General features: G+C 48.5%; 1 protein-coding gene across 2 annotated transcripts in view; it reads left to right on the top strand.

Moving 5' to 3' along the window:
- Positions 1 to 15,827, top strand: part of GATA4 (GATA binding protein 4) — a 28,807-nt gene extending 12,980 nt beyond the window's left edge. Inside the window, exons 2-6 of one of the 2 annotated variants that reach the window (XM_040058482.2) lie at positions 6,382 to 6,548; positions 9,343 to 9,468; positions 9,994 to 10,081; positions 10,341 to 10,483; positions 11,094 to 15,827. In XM_040058482.2, coding sequence (XP_039914416.1) covers positions 6,382 to 6,548; positions 9,343 to 9,468; positions 9,994 to 10,081; positions 10,341 to 10,483; positions 11,094 to 11,276 — 707 coding nt within the window. In that variant the 3' untranslated portion in view covers positions 11,277 to 15,827. Of the gene's footprint in view, positions 1 to 6,378; positions 6,549 to 9,342; positions 9,469 to 9,993; positions 10,082 to 10,340; positions 10,484 to 11,093 lie in introns of both variants that reach the window. The other variant, XM_040058479.2, reaches the window with a different exon arrangement.
- The last annotated feature ends 464 nt before the right edge of the window (positions 15,828 to 16,291 follow it).

Here is a 16,291-nt window from a genome sequence, read left to right as displayed (position 1 = left end):
ACCCGCACTGTCCCGCTCTCCCGGTGTTTGGATCCCATTAATCTCTTAAACCCTGCGTGAATTTTCCCCAAATTCTGTCTGAGAGGAAACAGGAAGAGAAGAGGGAGCAGAGGTGGAGAAGCCAATGAACGAAACCTGTTTTTACAGAAACACCCTTGGCTCCATTAGCTCCATCCACACTTTCTGATCCCGGCCTGTGTGCCAAGCTGGTGATGTCCCCATGGACAAAGGGAAGGCTCACTGACAGCATTTCTTTGGCTACAGAGCTCTTCCACGAATAAATTTGTGCTTTTAAAATTTGCAGTCACTCTCTGCCCATTCCTCTTTTGTCTCTCCTCTTTTTTTCCCTCCTCTGCCACAATCCTGGACCAACCAGCACTTTTAACTGGGCTGTGATCTGACCAGAAACCTTTGGGTGGATATTTCCCTTTGAAACTTCAACTTCTGGAATCATGCAATTCATGGAAACACCTCAACCCATTCCAAAGAAATAGAAGATAAGACTTTCAGCTCCTCTAGCTGCAGCAAAATGCTGGTTTAAAGGACACCAAAAGGCTTGAAGAGTAGGAAGGATTTCCTAACTGCCCCTTTTTAATGGGAACAGTTTTGGGATTTGAGACCAAGTGGCTCAGAATGGTAAATCCTGTTTCCCCTGCCATGCTGTTCTGGCTGTTCCTTGAAGCACAAGGTGAGGGTGTCCTGGGTGGGATTCCAGGGTGTCCATGTCCTTTGCCTCAGCTGCGAGTGCCCCTGAGAGTCCATTTGGGGTTTGTGTATACACAGGATCGTGGCTCTCACCTCTTATCATAACAAATTGTTTTAGGAAACTGCTTCTCTGCTGGGAAAACTGCTCTCAGGCTCTGTTTAGAGCCTGTAAGTGGCCTGGCTGTGTTTGAAGGACAGTTCCTCCTTTGCTGAGTTGCTTCATTGGGTTGAGAAGACACTTCTGCAGGGGGAACTGTTGATATCAAATATCTCTCCAGCTGTAAACAAAACTCCAGTGCTATATTAATGGAAGTCTCTTTCCATCCAGAGAGGGTGAAGGCAGGAGGGGGCAGGAGGGAAGTAGAAGACAACCTCGTTGTTTCTCATGCAGGAGGGTCTGACCCAAACCAGGGTAGGGAGGGCTCTTTGTCCCCTTCCACAGGATGGTTTGGGAAGTGAAATTCATAAATTGGATGATGGCTCTGAACTGAAGGATTCAAAATCCTTCTTTTTTCTGTTATCATTCCTAGGGTCCTGGTCCATCAGGTTTATGCATTCAAGATGATCTCTGATGCAAACAGATTTAATCACAGAATGGTTTGGGTTGGAAGGAACATTAAAGCTCATCCAGTTCCACCCCCTGCTATGGGCAGGGACACCTTCCACTGCCTCAGGTTGTTCCAATCCCCCTCCAACCTGGCCTTGGACACTTCCAGGGATGGGTTGCTAAAGCAAAGCTGAAAGGTCTGGACTTAGGAATGGATGTAGTGCCAGGCTGGCAGAGTTGGGTTTTGCAGAGAGGGTGGAAAGAAGGCAGTTCAAGCCACTCTCCAGGCTTGAGTTGCAAGTGGGTATCTGGTTCTCCTATTTGGGAAGGCAAAATTCCTCAGACCTTTGGTGAGCCGGAGGTGCTGGAGGTGTGGGCTGGCAGGGCAAGCCCCAATCTGCTTTTTTGATGACCCCAGCATTGTCCGTACAGGTCGATCTCAGTGGATGTGAAGGACCCCTCCCAACGACCAAGTGTCACGAAGGGCCACATCCAAGAATTCTTTTTTCCCTACTGGACCCCCGTGCCCCACTCAGGAGTCACTGCTGGCTTCCTGGGAACTGGATGTCCCATTGTGGAAAGTATTTCTGACATGAGCGTACTCAAGGCCTCACCCAAGATTAGGAGGCTGTTGTGCAACACAAAAGTGACATTTCCTGCCCTGGGGACCTTGCAGTGCTCGTGAACAGTAGATGTGAGGGGAAAAAAAAAATCTCATTTTACACAGCAAGCTGATGACCACGATAGGCACGGGACACAATCCATTCTCTCCACTCTCATTCATCCATTCTCTCCACTCTCATTCAGTGAGATTTCATGATCTGCTTTCATGTGAGAAGCTCCTTCATTGACTAAAGGCAGGGTTTTATGAAGAATTAAGTAGAAGGCCATCAGTATTAGTCAACACCAGGGACCCAGCTAATAAAAAGGACCGAATGATCCCAAGATACAAGATAAGGGCTTGGCCAAGGCACGTGGGGAAGCTGAACATTCAAAGAGGGAGATGAGGCCACTCAGCACACACGAGGCTCCCCCAGCCGTGGGCTGATGTCCTTCTCAGCCTGATCAGCAAATCCTTTCCTCAACCCTGTCCCAGTGCTGGCTGTACCTGGCTTCGGGAGAGGGTGTAAATCTTTCCAGCAGAAAGGCCATTACAGAGGTCACCGGATGGACCCATAAATCTCCATTATCAGGCAGCGGCTCCTGTGCCACAGAACGGAAATTATTGCCCTGAGTGGGACTGGGGGAGCCTTTCCTTCCCCCCTCATTGTTCAGGGCCCTCTGGGAGCCGCTCGGACCATTTGCTGCCTGAATAAACGTTTCCTTTCTCGGCTGCAAAGTACAAGGAATAAGTGTCAGGGGATCTCATAACGCCAGGATTTAGAGCTCCAGCCCTGAGCCAGAAGCCAAGGAAACACTGCTGCTTTTTCCTGGGGAGTCTCCTGAATCCCCATTATTAATAACAGTGATAAATTAAACAATTAGTGCATTTGGAGCCCGGTGACCTCCATGCCCAATTTAGCTCAGCCTGATGGTAGATCCTGGGTCCTGTGGGCTCTGAGCCCTGGGAACATTTTGGTTTCCTGGGTTCTGGACACCCACCCACATCAAACTGCACAGGCTGCAGATCTTCAGGTGATATTTTCTCATTGTTTTGTAGATCTCCAGGGTTTTTCAGAGCAGGGGGCATGTGTGGCCAGAAGGACAGCTCAGAAAGCACCCCTCGGCAACTTCAGCCTAGACTTTAGAGATGCTGTGAAATTTTATATATTTATTCATTTTCTATATACACAAAATAATAATTGTAAAAATATAATTTATTCTAGAAACAAATCCAGCTCCTTATTTCCCACTTCCTCAGGGCCCAAACACCCTTTGTTCAATAAATGACACACACCAAGCCCATATCATCATCTCTAAGCCAACATCCAGTAGTTCCCAAGACACCTTCTGGGCCATCCCAAAGAATTCTTCGAAGCAGGTGAAGATATCTCTCCTCCAGGTGATATCTCCCTAGGCCAAGGAGCTCGCCCTGCTCTGCCAGGGCTGCAGGAATGTTTTGAATGAGGTCGCACTCCACCAGTGTCATCTGACTCAGCACTGGGTGGTGCCCAGAGGGGACACACCCATCTGATATGGGCCGTGATTAGGGAGAGCCACCCATCGCGTCGAGCCTCGGTGTCCCCTGGGAACAAAGTCTGACCCTTCCTTCCTCAAACACCAATGATTCCTGCTTATGAATGTTCACAAGGATCACCTTTGCCTGCAGCTGTGAGGGGAAAGTCTCACAAATGTTGTTGCCACTGAAGCAGAAGGGAACTTTTGGAAACTTCAACTGGTTAAAGTTTGGATGGGGCTTGGAGCAACCTGGGATAGTGGAAGGTGTCCGTGCCCATGGCAGGGGTCTGGAATGAGATGGGCTTTAAGGTCTTTTCCTACCCAAACCACTCTGTGATTCTATGGAACCCTCTTGAGAGAGACGTTCCAGTCCTAATCCCATGGAAACTGGGAAAAAAAATGCCAAACCCAACCCAAAGGCGCCAAAGAAATAGGGAAGAATATCAGTCCAATGCAGGCGGAAAAGGGGAGCAGGTCTCAAGGCAGGTTTGCACTGGTTTTTTTGGATGAGAAACCAACGCTGAGAATAATGTGGCACTGGAGCTGGGTGTCCCACTCCTGGGAAATAACACTCAGCATTTGGTAACAAATTATTTATTGCTAGAAGATAGGAGACTTATATTTTTTTTAATCAGAAATATATCCATACTTGACATTTTTTTGAGGGACCTTCTTATTCAAGAACTAGCTCAATTCTTAATATTTCCGAGGGACTGTTAGGAATTTTCTCCTTTGTCTTTGATTAAAAACTTTCATATTTTGGTTTCCTGGTGGAAAAATCTCCAAGAAAGATCATATTTTGTAATTAGTCACAGGCACAACTCAAATCACTCAAGTTTTAACTGTCACCTTTTGATTACCTCAGCTCTGCTAAATTCTCCCTGGATTATGTCCACAACTCTGTACTGAATTACTTTCTAAGAAGAAGGTATTTTTTACAGGAAAAAAAATACTGTGAAAATACTTTGGCATTTTCTTTGGAAAATTATAATCAAAAACCTCAACAACTTCTAAGATGAAAAAAAAAAAAAGTGAAATGTTTTCCTTTCTTGAGATTTTTCAAGGAAACGAGTTCTTTCCTGACCAGCTGTTCCAGTCCCTTCTCTTTTTAAGGAAGTTTATTTGATTTAGATTTTGGCTGTGACTCAATTGTCATTTTAAGGGGGAAAGTGAGAGTTATGGTGTCACTGAATCCATGTGGACAAAAATCGCCTGGAGGGATTCCCATCTCTTTGAAACCACCAGAACTGCTCCAGGGTAATGAGATTTTCCTAAACTGCTAGGGAGATACTGGATTCCTGCTTTTCTGGCTCCAGAGCTGCTTGAGCACAACAAATTACTGCTCTCTACCATTTCCCCACAGGCACATGGTGTAATCTCCTGCCATTTTTGGCCAGATTTTTTAGGGAGAATTAGAGTCACATGAATATTTTTCCCTGTTAACTGGCGCCACTTCATTATTTTTTTTCAGCTTCACGGTTGTGCAGTTTCCTGCAGATTTTCCAAAAATAGTCAGGGGAAAAGAGAAAATAAGGTCATGTCTGAACATAACCCTTGCTAGACATCCGAAAATCCACATGGGACTGAGGCACAGCTCAGCAAGAAGCCAAATTTTGTCAGTTCACTCCTTGGGGAACAATTGTCTTCCAGCAGGAAGTCGAGATTTTTGTGTAAAAAACAGGTGGACAAGCAAAAAACACAGTGATGTTCCTGGTTTCTGGAAGGGTTTGTATGGAACGGGAGTGAGCTGTGTCTCTCCAAAGGATGAGGCATTTGAGCTGTGTTGTGCTGACCTCTGAACCTCCTGGTCCTGCCACAGCTGGAGGGACTGGATTGGTCCAGCCCAGGGCGGTTCAGAGAGTGGCAGAATGGTTTGGGTTGGAAGGGACCTTAGAACTCACCTCATTCCATGCCCCTGCCATGGGCAGGGACACCTTCCACTATCCCAGGTTGTTCCAAGCTGCATCCAGCCTGGCCTTGGACGCTTCCAGGGATGGAACAGCCACAGCTTCTCTGGGAAACCTGTACCAGGACCTCCCCACCCTCACAGGGAAGAATTTTTTCCAAACACCTGATCTAACCCTGCAGTCTGTCAGTTTAAAGGCATTCCCCCTTTTCCTATCACTCCATGCCCACTTGTCCCTCCCATCCCAGCTGCAGCTGAGCCCCAGTGCAGGACGTACCAGGGAGGCAGTGGGTGAATGCAGCAAGCCCTGGAGTGTGGCATCAAACACAGTACAGATTTCCGTCAAAAGCTGAGCCTCTAACACACATGAATTCCCAACAATCCCTGTTGGCTGTCAGCCTGAGCTGGAGTTTGAATTCCAGAACCATGGAATGGTTTGGATCGGACGGGACCTTAAAGACCATCCATTTCCAACCTCCTTCCATTGGGCAGGGAACCTTCACGTTGTACATGTGGATTCCTGTAACTCAGGAGATGTTTACGTGCAGAGAATGGGGTGAAGGCACACCAGCCTCCCCTTGGCTCTCTGCAGCCATTCCCCCCAGCAGAGGGGCTGGGTGAGGAGCATTCCCAGGGGAGCAGGGCACATGGAATGGTTTTGTCCACCCAGCTGAGATGCAGCTGCCTGACCTCTGGGCAGTTCTGCTCTGTGGGGTTTGTGTTTATCCATGGTCTCAGGAATCTGCCTTGATGGTAACCAGGGTTGTTCGCCTGCCCCGATCTGCTGGTCCTGGCTATGGCCAGTCTCAAAAATTGGATAATGTCAGAGCAGAAGGGAAAGGTTTCTATTTCTGTCTCCTGGTATCCGTGTCCCAGCACATCCCTGCTGCCACAGAAGTCCAGCAGCCATGGCAGGGAAAGGAGTCCCTCTTCCCAACAATCCCAAGGGGGGCTTCCTTGGGGAAAGAAGAGCTGTTTTTGCAAGCTGTAAAATCTGAGTATTTGTGATTTCTTGAAATGTTCCTTCTGGGCTAAACTGAGAAGCAGAGCAGCAATTAAAAGTAATTAACTAAGTCTTTTCCCTTCTCTCCCATCCTGGCAGCAGAATTTTTTGATGATTATTCAGAGGGGCGAGAATGTGTCAACTGTGGGGCCATGTCCACCCCGCTGTGGAGGAGGGACGGCACGGGGCACTACCTCTGCAACGCCTGCGGGCTCTACCACAAGATGAACGGCATCAACCGGCCCCTGTTCAAACCCCAGAGGAGGCTGGTAAGTCAAGATCACATCCTGGGGTGAGGGGGAGGCAAAGAAATCTCGGCCAGCTGGAGATGGCAGGGGTGTTTCAACTCCATCTGCCCAGACTTTCAAAACAAGACAGATTTTCTCATGCTTGGACACTCCAAGATCTCGTACTGCCTGGAGCAGTTCTCCAGACACTCAGCCAGGCAGTGGAAGGGGCTGTAGGACACAGGGTGACTTTGGGATCTGTGGTGTCAGTTCAGCAAGAGGCAGTCTTTGCTTTAGTATCACTGCAGGTATATTTGGAGGAATGGCAACTCTTTCCAGGTCCAGCACAATACCAGTTCATCTTCTCTTATCCACAAGGGGTCCCTGGTCACTGCTGGGTGAGCCTCTCACTTCATGGTGACTTTTCTGGATACTTTTTTTGGATACTCTGCTCCCAGATGAGGTGAAGCCCCTATTGTAGGGCAGATCAGGGCATCCCAAACCCTGAGGGGTCAGGGTGGGGTATGCACAAGGAGCCTGGGGGACAGAAACAGGATTGTTCAGCCTGGAAAAGAGATGGCTTTGGGTTGACCTAATTGCAGCTTTCCTGAAGGAAGCCAGTAGGAAAGACGGAGAGACATTTACAAGGATGAAGGACAAGGGGGAATGGTTTCAAACTGACAGAGCAGATTTAGATGGGATATTAGGGAGAAATTCCTCCCTGTGAGGGTTGTGAGGCCATGGCACAGGGGGCCCAGAGAAGCTGTGGCTGCCCCTGGATCCCTGGAAGTGTCCAAGGCCAGGCTGGACAGGGCTTGGAGCAGCCTGGGATAGTGGGAGGTGTCCCTGCCCAATAGCAGGGGATGGAACTTGATGATCTTTAAGGCCTCTCCCAGCTCAAACCATTCCATGATTCTGTGAGCTCAGTGTTGATAATCTGCTGCTCCCTGCGTGTTTTGGTGAGGGGTTTGGGAAGGTCTCTGTGCCCCCAGTGACATGAGTCCATCAGGACAGGCTGAGAGAGTTGGGCTGTTCAGCCTGGAGAAAGGAAGGTCTTGTGGAGACCTCACAGCCTCCTCCAGTATCTGAAGTGTCCGACAGGGAAGCCATGAATCTTCATCAGGAACTGGAGTGGCACGAAAGGAGCAATGGGTACAGCTTTAAAGAGGAGAAATTTAGATATTATGAAGAATTTTTTTACTGTGAAGGTGGTGAAACTGGAATAAGTTACCCAGGGAGGCTCCAACCCTGAGAGTGTTCAAAGCCGGGCTGGATAAGGCCTTGAGCAACCTGGTCCAGTGAAGGTGTCCCTGCCCACGGCAGGGGAGTGGGACGAGATGAGCTTTAAGATCTCTCCTAACCCCTTAAAATTCTGTGATCCTACAACATTCGACGATTTCCTAAAGTTCCACTATCATGAACCCGAGCTAAAAGCAGCCACCTGAAAGCCAGGTTTGCACACCCCTCGTTTTCCACGAGGCTCCATCCCCACCCTGCCCTGCCCTTTGCGTCTCGCAGCCCTGTGTGCGCCCAAACCCAGCCGCCCCCTGCGAGTGACAAAAGCGACAGCGGCAGCCGGAGCGCTGCCAGCAGCCGCGGGCACCGAGCGCCCTCTCGTGAAACGCCTTTCCAGACACCGCCTGATCCCGGCAGGATCCCATCCCGGCACACGGGACCTTCCCTCGCTCATTTACTGCCCTCTAAGGCCTGAGCTCTGAAGGGTGATGGGAAAAGTCAGGCAGGTGTGGAAGGATGCGGCTTTTTCTTCCTCCACCTCCCACTCTGCTTCCCAGCTCAAAACTTGTATTTTATATGGCCTCAAGCCCGTTGCTTTCTCCTGTTGCCTTCTGAGCCTGACTAAACCAGTTCATCCAGAAAAGGAACGCTGTGCCTGCTCCCTGCACTAATGCGTTAGTGAGACTTCCTATTAATTATCCCTCTTTATCGAGAGGAGGAAAATACTGCTGGAAGCTTCTCTTTTTTTTAAATCTTCCCCTTGAGCTCTATGAGCAACATAGCACAAAGCCAGCAAGGAATATGGGACATTTATGGTATTGGTAACATTTTCTTGGGATAATCACGATGCCTGGAAGGGCTTGGGAGCTGGCAAAGGCAGGATGACCTGAGATCCTGAGATCCAGACACCTTAGTGTAGGTGTACACACAAAGGGGTCTCTAAGCTGCCACTAGAGCTGCTGGAGATCCGGGGCTCTGTTCGGGCGATGTGGGATTCTGGAGGAAGGAGGCTCAGGGGGGACCTTCTGGCCCTCCACAACTCCCTGAAAGGAGGGTGCAGCCAGGTGGAGGTCAGGCTCTGCTGCCAGGAAACAGGGACAGGAGGAGAGAACAGAACCTCAAGCCGTGCCAGGAAAGATTCACGTTGGACATCAGGAAGAATTTCTTCACTGAAACAGTGGTCAGGCATTGGCAGGGGCTGCTCAGGGAGGTTTGGAGTCTCCATCTCTGGAGGGGTCCAAGGAAGGTCTGGATGTGGCTCTCAGTGCTCTGGGCTGGGTAGTGGTGATCAGTCACAGGTTGGACTCGATGATCTTGGAGGTCTTTTCCAACCTTAATGATTCTATTTCATGTCTCTGGAGCCACCTGAGATGGCCCAGGAGAGCTGAAACCTCCTGGAGTCAGTGGAAAGGCAAGAGGGGCAGAAAGAGGCAGCTGGACAACTGCAAAGGGGCGGAAAGAGAAAAATCCAGAGAAATAAGAGAGGCAAGAGGAGAGGGAACCCTGAGGCGTGGAGGAGCGAGCTGGTTGGGATGTGGGGCGCTGCTGGTGAGGCCATTGCAGGGCTGACGTGTTTCCTTGCTCTGTTGTCCCCTCGCAGTCAGCATCCCGCCGTGTTGGACTCTCCTGTGCCAACTGCCACACAACGACCACCACGCTCTGGCGCAGGAACGCCGAGGGGGAGCCCGTCTGCAACGCCTGCGGGCTCTACATGAAGCTCCACGGGGTAAATCCTTGCTGTGGGAGGGTGTTCACGGCACCAGGCCGGGGGATGGATTCCTTACACGCCTCTCTGTTCTTCTCCTGGAGCTGTTCCTCCTGCTGTCCTTTTGGGTTTAGTCGCCCTCAAGGTCATGTCATGTTTATACCTGCAAGGGGGTGAGCACGCTGGGTATTTCCCACTTGCTAATCAGGTCCCCTTTGCAAAAAAGTCTTAAAACCTAACAAAACCAGGCCTAGGTTCTTCCCACATAAATTCAGCCACCTTAGTAAGAAAGCCAAGCCAGAAGCACAAACAGATGAGCTGTAGTTCCCTTCTGGCCCTAAACCACTCCATACCATGGTGTGATCTGCCTTCTTACTCCCGTTTGGATGCACATCTTGAATCTCTCTTGACCAGGGAATTTGGGCTCCATCTTGTTGTTGCTTTCAATTAAACCAGCTCGACCACAAGTTAGAACTGGAATCATGTTCTCTTAGATGACCTCAAGGACATTCAGAAACCGATGCGCTTTTCTATTTGGATCCACAGGTCCCAAGGCCTTTAGCCATGAGAAAAGAGGGAATTCAGACGAGGAAACGCAAGCCTAAGAACCTTAACAAAACAAAGGCACCTGCAGGTAAGTGTTGAATGAAGCAATTTATTTTATTATGTGTATTTGTGTGTACACTTGCATTTCTGACCACAGTGCCCTCGAATTAGAGACCCAATGACAAAACAGGACAATTTTTTTAAAAATGGGGGATGCCTCAATACCTGAATACCCTTCCAACTATTTTAAAATTTATTTTTACCACCCTAACTTGTGGGTGAGTGGGCACAGCTCTGTGCTGAAAGGTCTTTGGAAAGAGCCTGTTTCACCCTCTGGTTTCTCCCAGGCCCATCCAGCAGCGAGAGTCTTACCCCGACCACCAGCTCCACCAGCAGCAGCAGCAGCACCACGACCACCGAGGAAATGCGCCCCATCAAAACAGAGCCCGGGCTCTCATCTCACTATGGGCACCCCAGCCCCGTTTCTCAGGTATGGAGGGAAGGTGCTGGCAGTGGGAAAAAATAAAGGAAAATAGGAGGGTAGACATGGGGAGAACATCCTCAAAACTTTACTTAGGTACTTAAAGACAGGTACCTGAAGGGAGGCTGCAGGAAAAGATGGAGAGACAATTTACAAGGGTCTGGAGTGACAGGACAAAGGGGAATGGCTTTAAAATGAAAGAGAGCAGGTTTAGATTGGATATTGGGAAGCAATTCTTCCCTGTGAGGGTGGTGAGGCCCTGGCACAGGGGGCCCAGAGAAGCTGTGGCTGCCCCTGGATCCCTGGAAGTGTCCAAGGTCAGGCTGGATGGGGGTTGGAGCAACCAAGGATAGTGGAAGGTGTTGCTGCTCATGGCAGAGGGTGGGAACAAGATGATCTTTAAGGTCTCTTCAAACCCAAATTGTTCTGTATTTCTAGAATTAGAAGGAAAGGGAGAGAGGAGGAAAGAGCCTGCCCAAAGTATCCCACATAGGCTGCAATCTCCAGCTCTTCAGCAAATCCAGACGTATTTTTACAACACCACCAGCCCACACTAAATGATTTCACATGGTCCTCAAAGGTTTGGAGCTTTTTTCACAGCATTCTCCTTTTCCCATAGGCATTCTCAGTCTCTGCCATGTCCGGACATGGATCATCCATTCACCCTGCGATCTCAGCTCTGAAGCTTTCCCCCCAGGCTTACCAGTCAACCATGAGCCAGTCTCCCCAAACCAGCTCCAAACAGGACTCCTGGAACAGCCTGGTGCTGGCTGAGAACCACGGGGACATCATAACTGCATAACCTGCCCCTTTCCCTGTGAACTCCAGGCTGATACGCTTGAGAGATGAAGAAGATGCCACCTAATCACCAAGTCAATGTTGTCTCCACCTCCCCTGCTCTCCGGTTTTCTCTCCCCTCGTGAGATGTTCCAGCAAAGAGGTAAAGAGAACTTATCCGAGGTGTAGGGGGAGCTCTTACGAAATGAACAGAGAAGACTCAAATCTCAGAGTAACTCAAGGATTTGAAGACTTTTTTCCCCACTTTAAATGAGCCTCTCTATCTGACTGCCACCACTTACTATGAAACAGCCAGAAACACAGAGATGGACACAGTTCTTGAGTTTTATTTAACAATATCTGGCATTTTAAGACTCAGACAATGGTGGAGCAGAGACACTTCTGTCACCACCCTTTCTTTTCCTGAACAGAAGAAAATGCCATTGTCTTCTCATCACCCAAATTCAGTGATCTTCCACCAAACGGAGCCAGTTCCAGGACAGTTTGCTGAACAGACTTCACTAGAGATTCTTTAGTGGCTTTAGTGGATTTGATATGGTGTAGGGCAGAGAAAAGAAGAGACATCCCTCTTCCTCCTCAGCTCACACATGTAGAGCATTGTCTTCATTTTCCTAGATGGCCTGGAAAGCTCATGAATGTCTGTATTTAATAGTAACTCCTTTCCTATTTATCACCACGAAATTGTGGGACTGTTTTTCCAAAAGGTTGTTGGCTGAGCCTGGAGTAGGTCTGTCCAAAGTCAAAGGGGGATTTTGGAAGAAAGAACCTTCTGGAAGAAGGTAGATGAGACTCATGCTGGTCATCAAACCCTGGAGGAAATGGCTGGGCTCTTCCCTGATGGATAGTGACAAGCCAGGCTTAGAGATGATTCAAGAGCACAGCAAGTGAAAGATGCTCTTCTAACGCTGCTGTGCCATTGCTTTTCAGACAGATAATTTAATTATTTTGCCTATCTTCATGTTGGTTTGGATGCCACTGGTGAAATCTGACTGTCACTTATTTTTGGGTGTACTGTGAGTGCCCACTTTCCCCCTAACAGCTGGCTCGTGACCACTTCCCCCATCTAGTCCTTTAGGATTTCACTTTTTGCAGCAAGCAGTGGCTTCAGCCCCTGCTGGAGGTGGCAGGGGCCGTTTTCTTTATCAAGCATATGCACAGACTTGCTTGCCTGCAAGAGAAGCACAACTCCATCAAACAAGACTCGACTCTTTGCTTGCCCATAAGGCTCTCAGCTACCAGGGAATCCTGGCAACTGGAGTTGGAAGAGATGCTAAGAGCCCACTGACTCATTCCCTTTCCCCAAAGGGATCAGTCCTGCCTAATCCAGCCCTGACTGCTCTGCCTCTGGTTTAACAAACTCAAACTCCAGCACCGCAGACGCCACAGCTCCCCTGGGCAGTCCAAGTGCTTCACCAGATGTTTCCTATGACGTTTGCATCAACATTTCCAAGGATGGACAGCTTTGTCTACCCATGCAGAGAGTTCCTGGGAGACCTCGTCCCTGGGAGACCTCGTCCTGCAAGATTCTTCACTCTTGTTTCTGTCTGCTCCCAAGCCCTGTTACCCTTCTTGCCTTCCCAGCTCTTCTTGTTTCCTCTCCACATCCAGAACTCGAGTACAGAAACCCCAAGTGAAAAATCTCTAAGAGGGATTGTGCAACCCTCCCAAATGTGCCACCCTCTGTCTCCCACAATTTAACATTCCCACAAGGAATGTGGGAATGTTAAACACAAGCTAAGGCACATGGCTTGGTGAAGAAGAGAGCCATGGACAGGTTTGAAGCAAAAGAATGGCGCTGTTGTCTTTGTTTGAACTCACCCTTTTCCTCCTGGTGGTGTAAAAGCTTCTCTAAGGAGAAGGATTCGACTGGACTGGTCATGACTGGAGAGTCCTGGACCCTCCCGCATTCCCTATTCTCTCCATAGCTCAGATTTTCAGTGTTGTGGAGGGGTGACAGAGCCTCCACACTCCCTAGAGATTAACACCATGGCAATGATGCCATGGGAACAGGTGGGTGGTGTTTGCACCAGTTCCCACTCTGTCTTTCGGAACTAATGCAGTGTTTAGCGTCATCAGTGCTAATTACAGATGAGGGAAAGATGTTCATGAAACATGAATAAAAAGAAATGAAATTCTGTGATTTTGTTCCGACCTGCAAGGGTTTAGAGAAGAGGTCAGAAATAGCGCTGAAAAATATGAATTTAAGGTGAAAACACAAAGGTGTTTCTCCATTGGCAGGAAGATCTTTATCCAAACTCCTCCTTGAAGTAAATCCCTTTGTAAGTGGCAGTCGAGCTCTCCTGGGATCTGGCTGTGAATTCCTGGTCATAACACAGCAGCCTGCACCATAAAATTCCACGTGGCTCATACCAGATTTTGAGATATCCAGAACTGCCCTGGAAAGCCCAAGAGGGAGTGGAGCCTCCAGGAGAGGATTAAAACTCCAAGCCAACCACACCCCCATTTCTCTTTCCATGTGGAGGCTCCCAGTGGTTCTGTCAACCTTCCCTTCCCTATTGCTGTGCTCCTCCTCCTTCCCTCAAAGCCAAATTCCCAGGTGGAGTTTTTCTCCTGTCCTTAGAAACCATTCAGAGATGCCAGAAAGAACTCTGCTTATAATGCCAGAAGGAAAAATCCCTGCAGAACATATCTGCCTTATGTCCCCTGGGTAGAGATCTATGAAGTGGATTTTGGCCTTCCTCAAAGCCTGAAAAACAATTCTTCAAACAGAGTGAGGAGCATTTACAAGTCCCTGCTAACAGAACAAGACATCTGCTTTCAAAAGGTGAAGCTCTGAGGGTTGTGAGGGCAGCTTTAGGGATAGAGGACAAGTCTTTAGGGGTAGAAATTAGCTCTTCTGTCCCCCTTTCTGCATCAGAAGCAGAAGTTTGGATACACCAGGTTCAGTGGTTTTTTTCAATCACCCAAAACTGTTGTAGAGCTGCTGCTGGCCCAATAGATTTTGTCTTTTTCAGGCCAACACTGATATCAGGATCATGTGACACTGACCTCAGATGCAGCATCTCCATTTCATGCGGGGTACAAACACACCATAATTGATGGGTCCTCTTCTTCAGAGCTCCTAACTATCAAATTACTGAATAATTTAACTCAGAAGGGATGAGATCAGGTCTCTCAAGGCCCTGTTCAGGCAACTTCTGAATATTCCTGAGGATGGAAATCCCACCACCTCTCTGGGTTCCTGTTCCAGTGTGTGCTGGTTTTGCATTGACTGAAGAAAGCTGTGGCAAAAACCAATCAGTGATGAGGAGCACCGAAACAACGAGCAGGTAGATCAGGCTGCAAAGGTAGAGGTGTCAAAGACAGACTCAGATTGGCAAACTTGAAACCACTACACAGTGCTTGACCACCCTCAGGCTGTAATTGTTTTTCCAAGAATCACTGGCAAATTAATTGCTCCCACTTGGGGATTCCCACGAAAGTATTCATCGTGGGAGGCTGAATGTGGTCTCCGAGCCCAGGAATCACTCAGAGCCAGGTCTTGCAGGTAGGAGCTGGGATGGCCAATGCAGGAGGCCAAACTCCAGAAGTGACAGACCAAGGGATGCTCACAGGACAAGAGGATCAAAGTGCCGCCACTTTCAGGACACTCAGCTCCTTCCAGCAAGAGGAGCCAATTACAAAATTCCAGGTTCCACCCAACTCTGCTTTCCTGCTTGTGGTGGGGGAGGCAGTTGGAGCCGGCTTTGGTAATAAATTATATGCAATTATTAGAGACCCATTAAGGCAAAGTAATTATTTGTTTTATTATTGCTTTTATTGCTGGAGGACCTAGCGAGATCCATACCAGGTCCTACACAAATACAGGACTGAGAACTGTCCCTGAGGAGCAAGAGGAAAGGGCTCACTCCTGCAAAACCCCTCAGAACATTTAAAAATGTGTTTGTGGGATTTGTTCCCCTTGAGATCATCCCTAATCAGGAAGATTTTGACGCTGAAGGGTTTACAGCACAAGGTTTGGTCATGCCAAACCAGACCTTGGCACCAGCCCAGTCGCCAGCAAAGTGAGATGGGCAGATGAGAACCCAGACTGGGAGGCAAGAAAGGTCATTTAACCACTTCCAAATGTCTTTGCTCTTTGTGGAAGTGCAGTACGTTGATCCACTCCGGTTATTCTTTGTAAATTGATCAGACAAGATCCACAGATCACTTGCAATCTTATGGGCTTGGATGGAGAGGGTGCAATCGGGAGGAGCTCAGGATTATTGCAAGGGAGCTTTAAAACCAATCAACAACTCTCAATGTAACATTGAAGCTGTGACTGTGTCAGGGGTGGTGTTTTGTTTTGTCTTGCCTTTTTTTTTCTCCCCATATATAAAGTTGGAAGCTTCCCAGGTCATCTGGGAAGGTCTCGTAGAAACACTTACTTGTAAGGGGGAGAGGGAAACCAACCAACTGAACAAGCTGTAATTATTTAAAGATGTAAAAAAATATCTATTATGAAGTAGTATGGCTACCAATCCACGTAACTTCTACACCTTTAGAACTAATGGAAATAAAACAATGATAATAAAACCAGAAGTTTTCTGCTTGATTCTGTCTACAATCACAGGCTTCTTGGAAAGGGTGGGGGGTAAATTATGAAATACTGAAAATATGAAATGCACCTGGAGAAGAAATGGCAAAGTGGGTCCTGTCCCAGAGAGCTCACAATGAAAGAATTACAGGGAATTTTAAGTCAGAAGAGATGAGATCAGGTTTCTCAGAGCCTTGTTCAGTCAAACTTTGAACACACCCCAAGGTGAAAATCCTGTCACCTCTCTGGGTTCCTGTTCAGGGTCTGACCACCCTCACGGTGGAAATGTTTTTCCAAGTCACAGAATGTTAAGGGGTTGGAAGGGACCTTAAAGCTCATCTAGTCCCACCCCCTGCCATGGGCAGGGACACCTTCCACTAGACAAATCTGCTCAAGGCCTTATTGAACCTGGCCTTTGACACTTCCAGGGATCCAGGGGCAGCCACAACCACCTTGGGCAACCTGTTCCAGTGTCTCACCAC

Source organism: Hirundo rustica, chromosome 3 (genome assembly GCF_015227805.2).
Source record: "Hirundo rustica isolate bHirRus1 chromosome 3, bHirRus1.pri.v3, whole genome shotgun sequence".
In the NCBI taxonomy this organism is placed as follows: domain Eukaryota; kingdom Metazoa; phylum Chordata; class Aves; order Passeriformes; family Hirundinidae; genus Hirundo; species Hirundo rustica.
This window is presented reverse-complemented; position numbering and strand designations above follow the sequence as displayed.